Here is an 18,749-nt window from a genome sequence, read left to right as displayed (position 1 = left end):
GCTCTCTGCCTTGTAAACGACTCCTAATTAATATCATTAACATATAAAAGATCATCAATCATCATAGTTTAGAACAGTGAGCTGCAAGAACAGCTTATATTTAAAAAAAAAAACTGTAATACTCTTGATGTCACACTAAGCACTTTTCCACGTCAAAGACCATCTTTATAAATATGAATGTTGGCGTGGATTTAAGCGTACGCACACTCTAAGATAAAATATGAGCATACGCACGATTTATAAATGAGGCCCCTAGACTGGCTTTTATGCTCTGGTCCTAACTGTTGAACTCCCAATTGTTTGTGTCATATTAAATTAGCATGTTTTGGGTAATTATAGTTAATACACTTGAATCACGAGTACAATTTGGTCTGTTTGGTCCCTCATTTCATGTGACACTTGCACAAAATATAAAGGTATAGCTGTTACACATCATTGTTTGAGGAATAAAGAGCAGATCATTTTGATATCAAGAAACAGACATCTAAAAGGTATTAAACCAGAGATACATTCATACACATGAATATGAGAGCTTAGAGCTTACTAATACGAATAACGAGTGGTAACTAGGCTAATATAATAAGGAAACATACAAACAACACATGCATATACCAGATACATTTGTAACTGATTAATTATGGTCTAAATAAAGAAAATGTCTCTATGTGTGTGTTATGTATCTTGTAATCATGGGGGGTAGTCCACTGGTACCGAGGGTCATTTAGTTCTCTTGGAATGTGTTTGAAGTCCGATGGAGAGAACAGATAGTCGATTCTGTTTAGCATCTTTCTGACAGTGGGGTGGGGGGGGCAACCACTGGCAATTTAGCACCCATATAAAGGTAGAATGTGGGGCCAGGCTGTGAATTATATGCAAATGTCAAAAGGCTAAAAGGGTCTCTTAAGACATGAAGTCCCAACGACCATCAAGGATTATAAGCAGATGTCACAATGGTAATCAAATTAACTTACCGAACTTGCATAAATCCTCCGTTCTGTGTCTCTCTCCAGTCAACAGCAGCTGTGTTGTCTGTGATGTGACATCAGGTGGCGCGCTATTTACAGCAGTCCTGTATTATTGCCCCGTGTATTATAGTCAGGTTACAGCAAGGTTACAGCAACACTAAAATATACTGTAAAATATTCCCGCCAAGTCAAATTTACCCAGAATGCAATATAAATTACAGTATTTTACCGTATTGTATAAATGTGGTATTGTACTGTAGGTTTTTACAGTACTGTACTGCTAAATCTACAGCGATTTCTAACAGTGTATAATATTAATGTATGTTCAACACTCTTACAGTGTAATTGAATTGCAATTGTAATGTCACCAAAATACATTTGAAGTTTATGCTGAATGAATTCTGCATTTCAAAAATTAAATAAAAGAGTGGATATTTATACTTGGAATAGTTCCACTTTAGCACAAACAAGTATATTTAATATAACTTTAGTTGAACTCAGGGGCGCGGGAACAGGGGGTGCTGAGGGTGCTGTAGTACCCCCAGTTTTTTTCCCGGGGCAACTGTAAACTCTTGTGTATAAAAAAAAAATATATATATATATATACTGTATATTTATACTTGAATATTTGGGATTTGACTATGAAAAGAGATTTGATTATGTTTGAGTTTTGAGTTATACAATAATTCAAATCAAATCACAATGTGTATTATTAACCAATCAGATTTGTTGTTGCTGATTACAACGCATAACTAAGGTTAGCTTGAGGGACGTAATTTCAGTTAGACAAGAAGCTCATGAGCATGTAGCAAAAGAGAATTTATAGTCGTTGCTGTATCTGTCACTTGCATTGAATCGGCTGTAGAGTAAAACTTTAGCGTTCTTATAGTCCATCTGCTCTCTCTCTCTCTCTCTCTCTCTCTCTCTCTCTCTCTCTCTGGTGGACTGTTTACTAAAGTTTGTAGAAATTTGGGGTGTTAATGAGGTATTGTGTACCTGTTATACGAGAACAATGAAATGATGTTTACTTTTTAAACATGTAAAGAAATAGTTTTGAATGAAGTGTGAATAGTTGCGTAACTTAAGATAAATTTGTTATAATAAAGATTCATTTAAACATTTCTATGGTTGCTATGGTTTCTATGGTTGCTTCGATGTTTATAACATTTCGTTTACATTGGCTATTTTGCTATCTATTTCTAGGTGGTGGTGGTTGAGGAGAGACCCCCCACATGATTGTAAAGCGCTTTGGGTGTACAGCAATACACAATAAAGCGCTATATAAATGCATCATTCATTCATTCATTCAAGATAATTTAGACAAACCTTGGGAGCATTTTTTGTTCGTTAAATGTTTTTTGTTTCTTTTTTTTTCTTTTAAGCAACGACCAAGCAGCCAGCGTCAGCAGTGAGTTGATCGCCTATGTTTGATTAATTTAGCCTAATCAAATCATCACGACTTGACTAAAATAAAATCGATAGGTCTATAAAACAGTTCAAGCATATCACAGTGTTAGTTTAAATGTTTAACCTATATAAATGTGCGCTGTTAGACGCATATCCAACAGTTTGTGTGGAGAGTGGAAGCTGAAGCGAGCTTTACAGGACATGGAGGCTCCACTTGTATTTTTTTCTTACAGTAAAAACTACTTAAAATACGCTGTGTGATTTTTGCTCATATAGGTAAGAGTAATATATCATTTGGAACTGTAAAGGGTCTACTTTTATTTGTGTGCATTCACAAAATCAACATTGTGCTTTTATAAAATAGGAAAACAGAGAATGCGCTTTCTGCCGGTCTTGAACAAGAGCGCTTCAATGATGAACCGAAACTTGGCAACTCGAAACTGGCTCACAGATATGATAAATATAACTAAAGGGGGGGGGGGGGGGGATTGCACGCTCTGTGTCTCGTTGTCTCATCGGGTGGGGTGGGGGGTCGATTCTGTGATCACGTGCAGTTGCTGACTCTCGCTAAAGCGTGCAATCGCTTTATTATGTGTGCTGTTTTATCGGTACTTTCGCTTTCAAAATCGATTGCGTTCAGCAAGGAGGGGAGAGGATGGAAAGTGGGGGGACACAGTAACTCGTTTGGGGGGGCACGGCGCCGGCCCTGATGGTAGTATAGGAACTTGCACAATGAGGAATACTTCAAGGAGCCATGGTGGAAACTTGGCAAATGATACCCTGGGGACAACCGATGGAGACAGAGCCGCTGGAGGTGGAGATCCACACAGAGAGCCAAGAAAAGGGGAATAATTTCTCCAAAAAAGTTTTTTAAATTTCCCTAAAAAAATTTCCCTCTTAAGTAAATCAAAGGAACAAATTAGAAACTAGGTCAGAGGGGAACACAAACAAACCAAACATACATTTGTAATAAGTGGAAAAAAGAATGGCCAGGGGACATTTCGGATCATAATGCACACTTCATATGCAGCCATTTTACTGTATCATATTCAATGAACCATGTCATTGTTTCACTCAGAGATAAGGATCTGTAAAGTTATCTTTTGTAATAAGTAGAAAAATTAACAACTAATTCTTTAATACTTCAACTAGCGACTCCTCCCCGCTTTTGCATCCTAAATATACATATATTTTACTGTAGCAATTTGGAGCTGCATGCATTTAAAGTCAACACAAATCTTTTACATTTTTAACTCTGAATTAGTAGCTAAATTAGTTCACCCAAAAGGAGTTAGTAGAACTAAATATGTTCCTAGCTCCTGTGGTGCAAACATGCCAAAAAAGCGGGAACTTCCGCCAGTAGTTCTAAGAACTGTGAAGTTTCCTCCAGTGAGAAAGCACCTAGTAGGTGTGCTGATAGTGTGGCGCACATTTATTTTTTTATTTTTTTCATGGCTGGCTTGACCATGTGTATTTTTAAACTGTAGCTGGCTTGACTGTGGAAAAAAACAAACAAAAGAAAGAAAAAAAAATTCCAGCTACTATCCTAACCTCGGTTCAGAGATAACTGGAACAAGTATTGCATTTACTAACATTATGGGGAAACACGTTCTCCGAAACAATGTTTCTTTGAAATACTGTAGCCTGATTTGACTACATTCTTGTAGCAACACGAACAAATAGGTGCAGCTTTGCTGTGTGGCCAACTATGCAATGCCCCCCCCCCCCCTTATTCTTAGGGAGCCAGAGGTGGACAGTAGTGGAGTACACTTTACTTGAGTATTGTACTTAAGTACACTTTTTGAGTATCTTTACTTTACTTGAGTATTATTTTTTCAGGAAACTTGTGACTTTAACTTTACTACATTTGAATGACAAATATTGTACTTTTCACTCCACTACATTTCTATCAAGGTCCTCGAAGTAGAAAGTCGTTATGCAGCAGCTTTGAAAGTCAGTGAATTATTTTTTTTTTTCTTTTTGAAAATGTGATTTTTTTGACAGCATATCAGTAATCACTCTTGTCTGGTTAAGTAAAGTGATTTTCCCAGCATTTTTTTTAACACTGACCAGTTGCAAATGTGATATGTTTTTGCAACGATTCAATTTCAAGAGGTTTATATTGTGGTATGTATTAGACAAAATATTGTATGATTTTGCAAGATTGTGTAAATGAAAATATTACCCATAAAGCCAAAGAACAACTGTTGTGCATCTCCTAACAAAACACAATAGGTTCTGTGTATGACATCAACGTACCGCAAGAGCGAGAATGTCAAATAAATCTTGCTGTTGCTGTTGTAAAGTTATACAGCTACAGTTGTGTTGCTGGGTTTTAAAGCAGGTTTGATTTTTGATTTTTTTATCAGTCTGTATTTACATCATTTTCACTGTCCACTCGGTTCAAATGTGGATGAATGGCTACACGTAGATGTGTGCACACTGCCAGAGCTGTGCGAGATCACTACCATCCTGCTTTTGTGGGGATGGGCATACAACAAAAATAAAACAGTGCATTGACATAAAAAAGGAAAGTTACTTTTGGTACTTGAGCACTTTTAAATGCAAGTACTTCTGTACTTTTACTTAAGTAAAAATCTGTCTTTACAACTTTCACTTGTAATGGAGTAATATTCGCCTCCTCAGCATGATGTCGTCTGTCGAGGTCTTGTCTTCTGTCACGGTACTCTTTCCCACGCTTTCTAACCTTTTTCAATTTGAGGGGGGCAACAGCTTCTAATGTATTAGAGAAGATAGTGCCCATGTTGCTAGTCATTTCGTCTAGTTCATGTGTATTTATGGGTACACAGAGCAGTTGAGATAAATCAGGCAGGTTATTTGTGAATCTGTCTTTGGTGGCTGGAACAATAGTTCTGCCCGAAAGATAACGCGGAGGCATATAATTAATATCAGTAATACGCAGCATGCACGATACAAGGAAATGATCAGTAACATCATCTCTTTGAGGTATGATATCTATATCGGTAAGATCAATTCCATGCGATATAATTAAATCTAGTGTATGATTAAAACGATGAGAGGGCCCGGTGACGTTTTGCTTGACTCCAAAAGAGTTTATTAGGTCAATAAACGTCATAATCTGGGTGCGAGTGATCTAATGTTTAGGAGCCCAAGCTTTAAAAATTGTTTTTGTTAATTTATTTTGCGTTTTTCTGGTTTAATCATGATCAGATTTTTTCTAGATCCTGCATTAAATTTATATTTTGACCTCGCTATTCGGGGAACAGACACGGTCTGTATAGATTGGAAAATGCAAGTACATCTATCTTTTAAGTGGGTAGAACAAAAGTCATCATAGTAGTTATTTGAGAATTGGGTTACTAGTCATATGGAGCGTAGAGTCCTGGAGATGTTGTCCGACAGGAGTTCCGCTCCGACTCTGAAGGGGTGCAGGCCATCAGCACGGAAAAGCCTAGGACGCTCCCAGAAATTATTACAATTATTAACAAAGAGCAGTTTCTGTTCTTTACACCATGACAATAACCATTCGTTTAAAGCAACAAGTCAACTGAACCTTTCGTGTCCTCGTCGATATGTGGGAAGCGGTCCTGACACAATGATCATCGTCGCGGGAGATGTGCTGCGTACCGTCTCGATCAGGCTCCTGAAGTCCCTCTTTAGTGTCTCTGCGTGCAGCACGACAGAACCGATGCTCTCGTCGCCCTTCAGGATCGCGGGTATCTGCGCAGAAACATCGAGAACACGAACACCAGGGAAACAGTGAGTGTGCACTTAACCTTCAGCTAACGTAGCATGGACGTGCCGGACGATGGCGTCTCCAACGATCACAGCGTCATGCTCCGTCTCGGTGCGAAGCGGTTCCGGGTGGAGATCTCGAAGAGCGGAGGCGGAGAGGTCATCACCCGGGGCCTGGCTCGTGTCTTCTGCTGTTGCAGCTGTTGATGCCTGACTTGCTGAGCGCTAGTGGGACAATTTCCATTGCACAATTTTCCAGCAGACACTCTACTTTGGATTAGAGAACATTAGTTTCCCTGGACCAAAGTTTGGACCACACCCCTAAAGCAGCAAGGTCTGCAAGAAAATTGGAGTGAGTAACCTCATTCTATAGCCTGCAGGACCCAATCCGATGTGTCCAGAATGGCTACCCAATCTTGAAGCCAGGCAGTGAGGACTCTGAGTCTCTTGAATGGCAGATCGCATGAGAGCAGGACAGTCGTTGAAAAGTAGAGGAGTGCTTTTTTGTCATTTGGTCCACTATAAATCTGGTAGTTTGCATAGGCAAGTAGGACAGGCCCATTACACGCCACTACACATAGGATTCAAAAAACAGTAGTTCCTGGATGACTTTCTACTTCTGCCAAGATTCTGGAGTGTTTTTGATGTACACTCTACTATCCCATAAGGCCACAGGAGAGAATTTATGAATGGCAGTGAAGCAATACAATTGACGCTGGTAGGTTACATGACCGTAACAACATGGCAGATATAGTACCTCTTGTAATAATTTATATCAAAAGGAAATTGTATATAAATAATTACAATTAATTATGATTAATTACAATTATTTATATCGGCTGACATTAATAATAGTCACAAAATAAAATTGCCATCAGCTGATCTGTCTGTCCATGAAACATTCAGTGTAAGTTCGTATCAACGCTAAGAAAGGATATTTCCTTGGCCACATAAAATACTTTCCTATTAATGCATTAGAGCATGTAGCGAGGGTCAAAATCGTAAAGGGACATTTAATATGCAAGGCAGAATCAGAAACTCATGTAATTTGTGCACACAACTTTTATTAACTAAGCACTAATGCAGACTAGTCTAACAAACAAAGAAACTAACAAACAAGCATACAATCACTCATACACGGGAAAGGGCTAACGAGAGTTGATGGATGAAACCATCAGGAAAACCAGAGAATGCAGTTATGGAGAAAGTCATTTAACCACCTGAGTAAAACCATCAGCACCATTTATAATGGGGTCTATAACTTATACTAAACCTCTGTTTTGTTTAGTTAAATGTTATACTTGCACTGCCTTTGGTCAGGTCGAGTGTCCGGAATGCAGTCTCAGATGAAAGTCTTAATGGTTTCAAAGTTTTGGACTTCCGATCACGTTCTTCTGGGTTGAAGGTTGATGAATTTCAAAGATGTTCTGAGGTAAAAATGTTCTTCCAAGTAGTGAGTGGAAGAAAGAGCTAAGAAAGAGATCTGCTGAGGTCCAAGGAGCTTCGTTGAATGGAAAGACAAGGCCGCAAGGCCTGGCACAAAACTTAAGTGTCCAGAAGAGTTTTAGCTCACATCCTCCTGGGATCTAACAGAACCGCAGACTGCCTGGGCATCTCTGAAGTGAGAGCTTTATCTGCTATAGAGGTCACACCTCTGGGGTGTCAAATACCCAATGGAGTCCTGGATTTTTGGAGGCAAAGTTTTACGACCCTTTGTCTCTGAACATGGTAATTTGCATAGGTAATTCACCTGGGTTAATGCACAAACTTCTAAAGATTCTTAGGACACTAATATGTTGCATAGGTATCGACATGTAATATTCACTCTCAATTAGATAATCTGAAGACGAATTGATAGAGACTAAACATGATGCAGCTAAAGTGATATTAACTAGTGATCTATCATAAGTATGCAGAAAACGGCGTACAATACACAAAAGCATATACAAGAACAGTAATAATATACACAATGACCTAAAGATATGTGTGTTCATTCAAAGAAGGGTTTTCTATGAATTAATTAGAGAAGAGTCAATTTTTATGGCGTAATGTGTCTTTCCTAAGAGGAAGTGTTGCTCACCCGCATTCCATTGAGCAATAAAGTGTTATCAGATGGGTTGCCATGAAACCAGGGGCCTGGAGTCTTTGACAGACATACCAGCAACAGTATGTGTATTGGGTGGGGGGTCTGTTAACATTTGTTAATCTAATAACTAATTGATTTGTTAAATCAAATGCAAAATTGTGTGTCTGATTGGTCAAAATGCTACACTCTGAATTTCATTGATACTACCCATATTCATGCCATATAGAACACATATTTTTAATGGTCGCAAAGTAAGTTTCAAACCAGACATAGTACCTAGTATGCAGTTTTGTTATAGTTTTAAGTTTATTTGTAAGTTGCACAAAAAGTCAAAGACAAATTGTATATTGAAATACTTGTAATTTGCCCACAGCCATAGACTTATGAGAGCCTTATTTTATGGACTGTGATGGGAGCAGCACTGTAGGTGCTTTCCTGTGCAATGATGCAATGTAAAGTGAAATAAACAGCTGGTGATAACTGTCTCCAACATGCTGCCCCATGACACTTTTATTGTTTTTATAATAGCACCTAATTAGATTGATAACATTCAGCCTATTCCAGTGAAGGACATCTGTGATCAGGCCCTTTAGGTTAATTTTTGACTTTATATTGTTCAAAACCGTATTCGGGAGTTGCTGTTCATCTAAACGCTTCAGCTATGGACTCACAAACAATGTTTGTCTTATGGATGTTGCTATTGTCCACCTCCACTGGAATCAAACTAGATGGAAATGGTTATGTTGACATTATAATTGCAATCGGTTCAAAAGTTCCACAGGATGACAGACTTCTTGATAAAATCAAGGTGAATATGCTTTTTTAAATTATTTAGAAAATATTTATTTGATTTCTCTTTAGCAAACTTTAGGCTTTAGAAGCTGTTCAAATTTAAATTTAAAAATACATTTAAAACAGTCAGAAATGTACAGTATATATATATATATATATATGTATGTATATATGTATATATATATTCTTTGTTGTTGACAGTATTTGTGAATTAAATTAAGCATATTTGCTTATTTAATAAATGCACTAATTTTTCTCTCATTTTATCTTTTCACTTTCTTTCTGACAGGAGATGGTCACTGAAGGGTCAGATTATCTTTATGAAGCATTGGACAAAAGGGTCTATTTCAAAGAAGCTACAATACTAGTCCCATCACACTGGAGCAGTAAGATTTTTTCCAAAGCAAGAACAGAGTCCTTTGAAAAGGTACTGAGCATGATGGCATTTATCTTGTAAAATATGAATTTGCAGTCACTTCATCCACATATGATGTTACTGACACAATTTCTATGTCAAACACAGGCCATAATAAAAATAGATTATGCTAATCCAGTTTACAGCATTGAACCCTATACTAATCAGTATGGAGAATGTGGAACTATGGCAAAATACATTCATTTAACCCCAGACTACCTCTTAAATGACACAGTCATCCAGCTTTACGGATCAAGAGGTGAATTGTGTTTACTTTCCTTCAACATGTATTTATATATCTTGATATATCTTGATTCATATATATTAATGTTGTAACCTGTTTTATTTGAAGTTTACTTATTTACTTGCAGGAAAGGTTTTTGTGCATGAATGGGCTCATCTGAGATGGGGTGTCTATGATGAATACAATAAAGAAAAACCATTCTACTATTCTAATGGCCGTATTGAAGCTACAAGGTTATGAACTGTTAATACGACAATATTATTCAAATATCCTTGGAAATTTCAATCACTGTAATTATTTTCTTGCTTATTCTTAGGTGTAGCAAAAACATTGAAGGTCCGTTTTATGATGTTACGGCTGGAGGATCTCTTCAACCATGCCGTATAGATCCACAAACTTCACTACCTGCTGGGAATTGCACATTTTTTCCAGATAGAAGTCAAACCACAAACAGCTCCTTAATGTTCTTACCAAGCCTGGATTCTGTAAGTGTAGATTTCACACGTTTACACACATTATAGATTAAAGGCTTATTAATTAAACATAATCATGAGACAGTACATACATAAGTTGTAATCAAAGAATTTATGTCTTGAGCCAAGGGTGTTACATGTCTGTGTTTTATCCTGAGACCTAGTTTTGCCAATTCTGTTTAATTAGTTACCGAGTTCACCTGTCGAGTCCTCGTTATCTGCACTATATTAGTTCCTGTATTTTGAGTTTGAGTTTGTCGGTTATTGTTAATGTCTTCATGTTGGTGCAGCCTGCTTCTGAGATTTCCTTGTATCCTCTCCTTGGACTATTATTAAATGTGTGAATTTAGATGTTTCTCCTTTGTCGTGAGCCTTCCTCTGCACAACACGTAACAGAATAACGGACCAAAACAGAAGTATAGCGGTGTGTTTTTCCCTCGTTTTGTTTCCCGTACTTTCCAGTTTTTATTTTAGATTATGAATGATCCTGCTGTCCTCGTCATCCTGCTGAAGCAGGGGGACCGCTCTCTCGAGGACCACACTGAGGATTTTGTGTTCCTGGCAAATCTAACGCACTACCTGGACTACTGCCTCTGCAAGTTCTACAAAGCTGGACTTAACAACACCACATGTGAGCAGTTGTCCGGGAACGGTCCTCGAGAGAGCCTCGCCGCATTCATCGAGTGGGTACTGGTGTCCTGCAAATCGAAACTCACCGTGGACATCGCTGATAATGACACCAGCCCCACTCGGGACCCAGTGCCCAGTCAACTACCACCCCGCAGCGCGGAGCTGCCCGAGCCCACCGTAGACGGAGAGCCAGAGCCTGCCGCGGTCGTTGAGCCATCGCCATCATGAGCGACAGAGCTGGCAATCGTCTCGGAGCCCGAGCCCCTAGTGTCTAACCAGGTGCGAGAGCTGACAGTTCAAGTGACAGTGGATGCAGCTGTGGAGATTGTGGGGGCTATAGAATGCCCCGTTCACGGTGCCACCGCTGGGGGTAAGCACGAACTGGAACTGGGAGACCTCATAGACTTCCACTCTGACACACTCATCTTTCATCCATCTCCTAAGTTATATGCCTGGGAATATATCCCAACCAACCTCCCTCTCCCACCTCCTCTTATTGATCTGGTCCCGGTTTCAACACGTTCATCGCCGGATTTCGTCAGCCTCTCTGCTCACCCTCAGCTCACCATCTGTGGCGTGGGCTCGCTACTGGTCTGCTGATCTCCAGCTCCATTGGCGTTGAGTCTGGAAGATTCCTCGACTCCGCCCTTAGCCTCCGAGACTCAGACTCCGCCTCTGTCCTGCGACCCAGCGGCTCCCTCGTCCCTCCGGCTCCGCCTTGGTCAGTCATCCCCCTACCTCCACCTCGGGACTACAGTCCTCTGGCTACGCCTCGTCCCTCTGGCTCCGTTGGGCTCCTCCTTCCCTCCAGCTCCACCTCAGTTCTCTGTCGCTCCGGCTCAGTCGCGGCCTTCTGGAGCCCCACCTTCACCTCTGTCGCCGAAGCCTCCGGCTCCGCCTTGGCCTTCCGGATCCTCTGCTTCACCTTGGCTCTTCGGCTCTCTGTCACCGCCTCGGGCTCCACCTGCTCCGCCGCCGTTGGTCGGCCCCATGGAGTCGACATTCACTCCTCCACCATGGCTCCTCCCTCCGTCGGCTCTTCCGTGGGCCACCAGCGTGACTGTGGCCTGGGTTTTCATCTGGCTCCTCCTGCTCCTGGTTTCTCCTTGGCTCCTCCCACCCTCCACTCCTCCATGGACTTTAATTTTGTTCTGTTTTTGGTTCCACTCCCTCCTCCAAAGCCCCCACCCTCCCTCCTCAGTTGGATTGTTACGGCGCAAGGACGCACTTTCCGGGAGGGGGCGAAGTGTTACATGTCTGTGTTTTATCTTGTGACCTAGTTTTGTCAATTCTGTTTAATTAGTTGAGTTCACCTGTCGAGTCCTCGTTATCTGCACTATATTAGTTCCTGTCGTTTGAGTTTGTCGGTTATTGTTAATGTCTTCATGTTGGTGCAGCCTGCTTCTGAGATTTCCTTGTATCTTCTCCTTGGACTATTATTAAATGTGTGAATTTAGATGTTTCTCCTTCGTCGTGAGCCTTCCTCTGCACAACATGTAACAAAGGGGACTGCTACACTTTGTTTATGAAGTAATTTAGAGCTTAATAATCCTACAATCAATATAGATCCATTTCGGTTTTTAACAGCTAATTGACAAGTCATTTACAAAATATAAAGTTTTAATTAAAAGAAGTTAATATTAATTGTGAGGTAAAGTTGAAATTAAGTGATCTGAAGACAATTAAATTAAGCATAATCAGGTTTTTCTCTTTCTTACTTTCTTGTCTATAAGAAAGAATATGCCATATTCATGTGCCATAACCTGTCCCTGAGTGTTTGCTGAAGTATTTTATTAAAATGACTTTTTTTTTGTAGGTGAACACATTTTGTCGTGAAAATGAGCACAACTATGAAGCCCCAAACCTGCAAAATAAAAAATGTAACAAAGCAACATGGACAGTCATATTTGAGGATTCTATGGATAAAGACATTCTTTCTTCTCTAAATTCACTGCGGTCCCCTCCACCACCACCATCTTTCAAAGTTGTGCAGCGAATGCAACAGATTGTTTGCCTCATCCTTGATGTCTCAACAAGCATGACAACAGTATGCAAACATAAAAAAAAAAAAATACTAAATTTTTTTTTACTTTACTTGAATTGAAAATGCCTGAATACCAATCCTATGAAACAAGTTTGATAAATTAAAAATTTAAAGAAACGTGAAATATATACATATGACTTGTTTAACCATTCTCTAGGATTCTAGAATACTTCGACTGCAACAGGCTGCCACACATTTCCTGCGGTTTATCATTAAGGATCAAGCCAGTGTTGGAATTGTATCCTTCAGTACTGAGGCTTCTGTTCTGAGTCACTTGTCTACTATTCACGATGACATCACAAGAGAGAATCTTATAAAACTGTTGCCAAAAGAAGCAAATGGACTGACATACGTGTGTAAAGGCCTCCAATTAGGATTACAGGTGCTGTATTTTTATTTTTACATTTGTAATGCTTGTAGTATGTACGGTTTGATCCATGCCAGTGCTTTCTTTTTTTTCTTCAAAACCATCAGGTACTTCAAAAGGACAATGGGGATGCAATGGGAGATGAAATCATTTTTCTGACAGATGGTGAGGCGACGGATGACATTAAAGGTTGTAGTCAGGATGCAATAAATAGTGGTGTCATTATACATACACTAGCTTTAGGTCCTAAAGCAGATGGTGAACTGATTGAAATGGCAAACAAAACTGGTAAGTAAATAAAAAAACATAGTATCTATATCTGAGTAAATCACAATTACATACATGGCAGTTTAGTACCTAATTCAAAAGTGCTCCATGTTGAAAACAGGGGGATATTTTGGATCATCCAATGATAATATCACATCTAACCAGTTAATGGATGCGTTTGCTTCAGTTACATTATCAACTGGAGATTTGACAAAAGAACCAGTTCAGGTTTGTCAAGTGATTGCACATTGTCCATGGTACATTTATTAAGCTGAGAGTGTTATCAATGTATTGAATATTTTAATCATAATTATTTTTATCACTCCTTTAGCTAGAGAGTGTTGGAGCAAGAACATCTGATTGGTTCAATGGGACAGTATCAGTGGATCAGACTGTTGGGAACAAAACCAGCTTTGTAATAATCTATGAAATTAATTTTCCTAGTATTTACATAAAGTCACCAAGTGGCTCAGTCCACACTGAGACAAGTATGAGTCATGATAATTCACTGCAAACTGTCACTTTAAAAGTTCCAGAAACTGCAGAGGTAAGAAAACATTTATCAACCAGTTATCTATTAAGGTTATAGTTCAAACCATAAACATGTTAAACATATTATTGTAACACAATAAAAGACATCTTGTCCTAGAGTTTTAGATAAATGTTATCAAAGACAAAGAAGGAATTTATTACTCATGATTGAGCTGATACACTCACAGCAAACCCTTATTGAACTACTTTTACTTTTTTATGTTTTGTAGCCTGGTGACTGGAAGTACAGCATCCAAACTACAACAAATCAGGCCTTCACTATAACAGTAACGAGTCAAGCGGCACAGGCTGATGTTCCTCCTATCATTGTCAAAACCCACATGAACCAGCAGTCCAGTGATGGCACTAAACCCATGATAGTGTTTGCTGAGGTTAGTCAGAATTACAGGCCTGTGATAAATGCTGATGTTTGGGCTACGCTGGAGTCCGACTCTGGGTCTGCACATACATTACAACTACTGGACAATGGAGCAGGTAAATTACCCACTTGTTCCAAGTGTGTGCTCAACCTAAAATATAAATAAATAAAGTGTAATGTACATTTCAAACTGTGCCAAATAAATCAGAAATCTATGTTTTATAGGAGCTGATGCTTTTCAAGGTGATGGAATCTATTCCAGATATTTCACAAAGATGGTAAATGGGAGAAGCAGCTTGAAAGTAAGAGTGAAGAATCAAGATGGACAAGCCAGATTTACTCTCCAAAAAAAGAGTGGTGCACCATATGTACCTGGATATGTGGTAAACGGTAAATTGCCAGAACAATATTTAGTTTGTTTAAACTTGATCACATCACTCACTCACACACACACACACTCACACACACACACACACACACACACACACACACACACAAAAGTTAATGCTCTATCGTGTTGGAAATATGCCCTACACCAAACCCAACCCTAAACCTACCCGATAGTGTTAACAAATGCAAAACTGGTATAAAAATGTATTTGTTGATGCAACCGTGCCATTTCAACTTCCTTTTATGCAAATTTGAACAGTTTTGTCAAACCGTAGTTACACGGGATTTGAACCGGTGCTCCTCCCCTCCTAAGTACGGCTCCGTACTCCATGAGCTACCGAACAAACTTACTGTCTATGAAAACCCATAGATACGATGCTGGATATGTGCGATGCTAACATTCAAAAGCATCAGTTTTCAAATCTTCCAGCATATTAATATTGATATTATTTAGTTTTGAAGTCGTAACATGATATTCTTAAAGTAATTGTGCGAAAAATACACTTTATTAATCAAAACTCTGTAAATTTGTGTGAAAAGGATTAAAAGGTGTCAGAGTTTTACTGCCTCTAGTGTTTGTTTCTTTAGGAAACTGAAACTGCAGTAATATGTAGTTATTGGTACGTATTTCGTGTCTCGCTAAAAAGTGCACCCAGGTACGTAAATGCCATGAGACTAGGTTGATTTCTCCATACAGAATCTTTCCAGACACTTCAGATTTTGAGGTCCACACTGGTGGACTCTCCTCTTCAGTTCACCCTACAGGTTTTCTATGGAATTCAAGTCAGGGGACTGGGATTGCCAAGTCAATACCTTGATTTTGTGGTCGGTAAACCATTTTTGTGTTGATTTTGATGTATGTTTTGGATCATTGTCCTGCTGGAGGATCCAACCATGGCTCATTTTTAGCTTTCTAGACTTTCTAGACATTTTTAGCTTTCTTTTTAGTTTTTAGACAAGAGTAGAGGCTTTTTTCTTAAAACCCTTCCAAACAATTTGTGGTTGACGCCAGATTGTAGTTTTGGAGACTTTCTGACACCAAGACCCAACTAACTTCTGCAATTTTCCAGCTGTGATTCTTGGATATTTTTTGGCCACTCGAACCATCCTCCTGACAGTGCATTGGGACAAGATAGACACATGCCCTCTTCCAGGCTGATTCATAACACTTCCAGTTGACTGGAATTTCTTAATTATTGCTCTGATGGTGGAAATGGGCATTTTCAGTCTATTGGCTATTTTCTTTTTGCTATGTTTTGCCACACATCACAGCTATGTTCTTTGGTCTTACCCACTGCGAATGACTAAGGTTGTGTCTGAAAACCTGAAAATGCTGCCTTCGGAGGACACACTTCAAGGTAGAAAGGCATCAAGCCACATTTGAATCCAAAGTTATCTTGATTTCCTGTCACCTGAGATACCTTCATCTGGTCAATTATTGAAGGCAGCATAGATGTATCCTTCACTGCCTTTGATATCCCACAATTATGTGCGTTCCATTCTGTGATGGTTGAGCTAAAAACATAAAGATGGCATCTGAAAGTTGTGTTTGGTAGCGAGAAATCTGTTTAGTTATTACCAAAGCTTGTTCTACTTTGTTGTAGGTCATTAAACTGCCTCAGAAGTCCGAAATCAGTTTTGTGAGGTGCTTCCCTGCGCAAACGCTGCCTGCAAAGTCATTGCCTGATAAGGCAGCAAGGCAGCAAGTCAGCTGCCTAGGATTTTGGATATAGCCTAAGGGAGTTTGGCCCATGTGTTACCTCATATTTATACCCCTGTGAAACTGGAGGTCACGGTTGAACAATTTCCTGTTCCTAGTCACTCAGGAGTACTAAAAAGCTATAAAATATCAATAGGAATATACTTCAAAAATATTTTGCTCATATGAATTCATAGGTGTGCCAATAATTGTAGCACACATATATTTAACAAAGATATATTTTTTTTAAATAAAACTGTTGTGTTTGCAATTGTTTGTTTTAAACGAGATATTATTTTTTAATATTTGTTAATATTTTGAGCAAAAGATTAGACATTTTTTTCATTTTTCAGCCTTGTTTGCTCATATTTACCAAGGGTGCCAATATTTGTGGAGGATATTACAGGTGCATGAGATGCAAAAGTCACAATGCAAATATCATGATAATAATTTAATCAAATGAAGGACATATCTAATATAACCAAAATACTTTCATATTAAACATCACAACAGGTATTTATCACTCAGTTTAGTGCTTTTAAACATGACCATTTATAATAATTAAATTAATAATGCATTTTTATAAATACACTTGGATGTATTATATGCATCAGTGCTTTGAACAAATTGTGTGAATGATTCAGTACAATCATAAAGACTGTATCGATGTAACCTGCAGAAAGAGTCACTGAATTAAAACACACACTGGACTAACTGTGGTATTAATGGAAATATAATTAGCTATAAAGCACCTTGAAGGAAAGAAATTAAGACACAATCAAGCAAATTCAGGTGGTTTCTTGTCATTTCAGGTGTAGTGCAGTTGAACCCACCAAAGCCACCAGTTTCTGCAGAATCACTTAAGGTTGGAAACTTCACCAGAACAGCCACCGGAGAGAGTTTTGAGGTGAAACTTTCAGGCACAACTCCACCAAATTTCCCTCCTAACAGAATCACAGATCTGAGTGCTGAGATCCAGGAGGACACTGTGCTTCTCAGCTGGACAGCTCCTGGTGAGGACCTCGACCAAGGCACAGGTAAAATATAAAATTATTATACCAATATTTAAAAGGTCTATCAATTCTTTAACATCGTCACTGACAAAAATGTTGTTCTAAATAATCATGGAGTAATGTATCTTTATTTGCCTTGCATGGTACATTTCTTTCTCTGTCAGCTAAATGCTATGAGATCAGGTGGAGCTTTGAACTTGATATGCTTCGAGGGGGCTTCAGCAATGGTCATGTAGTCAACACAGCTGCTGTCTCACCTCAGGAGGCTGGATCAGTTGAACAACATTCATTCAATCTCAGTTTCCCAATCCAAAATGGCACCACACTCTTCTTTGCAGTTCAGTCAGAGGACGAACAAAATGCAAAATCTGAAACCTCCAACATTGCTCAAGCTTCAAAGATCCTGCCTGGTCCAAAACCTCCTGGAATGTCAAACCCAGGAATGAATTTGACAGTTATTGTTATTTCTGTGTGTGTGGTAACTATGGTCATATGCTTTATTGTTGCTGTAACCACATGGGCAGTGAAACGCAAAAAAACTCTCTGCTGAAAGTAAAGTGGAATTAACAATCTGATGCAAACGGATGTCAAATCAATCCATATTTACATCCAACAGCTTTAGAACATTTCTTAAAACAATACCAAACTAAATTTCTTAGTAGCATGTTTAATCTTATAAAATTATTAAAACAGACTTCTGTTTTGTTTATCAGAAGCTGTGGACTGAATGTAATCTCCTAATTGTTCGGTTTGTAGTTAATAGTCCACTTTAATAGAAAACACATCCTGAGCTGTCTGTGGCTCTATGAATGACAAACAGCCGGCTAGATAGCAGAGCAATCATGTAGTGATTATTTTTCACCAGCAGAACGGGCTGCAAGATACCTGTTTACTTGGTCTTGCACCGCTACTATAGCCATGAAGAACTTAACCTGAACTAAAGTGGAGCATTATTGTCATTATCAAAGGAGACATCCCTATCCATTTTAGGTAGGCACGTACTAACTATTCATGTTAAAGTAAAGTAACACTGTTTATATTTACGACATATATCGTTTCTGAACAGTCTTCACAAAGTAGAAGTCTATTCATCCAGTGATCCATTTCTAAAAGCACAAACAAAAATTACATTACAAAAATTGTAAAAGTTGTAATTATTTCTGTACAATATGTTCATTTTTGTAATGGCTTTGTAAAGTTATAGTTTTGTTTTAATACTGTTCTGATCTGTCTGTCTGCTGCTGCTGTTTTTGTTTTGTTTTTTGTTTTTTAATTAAAGTTGAGTTGGGAGTTGTATTAAAACCCATTTTGAGTCAGTTTGACCCTCAAA

General features: G+C 38.8%; 1 protein-coding gene across 1 annotated transcript; it reads left to right on the top strand.

The window, feature by feature from the left end:
* Nucleotides 1-8,836: 8,836 nt before the first annotated feature.
* LOC306851742 (calcium-activated chloride channel regulator 1-like) lies at nucleotides 8,837-17,969 on the top strand (the record flags this gene model as incomplete). Its single annotated transcript, XM_079388178.1, has 16 exons — nucleotides 8,837-8,983; nucleotides 9,257-9,394; nucleotides 9,491-9,641; nucleotides 9,754-9,859; nucleotides 9,943-10,111; nucleotides 10,574-10,858; nucleotides 11,009-11,320; nucleotides 12,546-12,776; nucleotides 12,931-13,155; nucleotides 13,248-13,428; nucleotides 13,529-13,635; nucleotides 13,739-13,954; nucleotides 14,169-14,433; nucleotides 14,543-14,707; nucleotides 17,219-17,443; nucleotides 17,584-17,969. 16 exons carry the CDS (start codon nucleotides 8,837-8,839, stop codon nucleotides 17,967-17,969), a joined length of 3,309 nt encoding a protein of 1,102 aa, XP_079244304.1.
* Nucleotides 17,970-18,749: the final 780 nt, after the last annotated feature.

This window comes from Barbus barbus (genome assembly GCF_936440315.1).
Source record: "Barbus barbus genome assembly, chromosome: 31".
Lineage (NCBI taxonomy): Eukaryota > Metazoa > Chordata > Actinopteri > Cypriniformes > Cyprinidae > Barbus > Barbus barbus.
The sequence above is the reverse complement of the archived record's forward strand: the minus strand, read 5'-3'. Positions and strand labels throughout refer to the sequence as shown.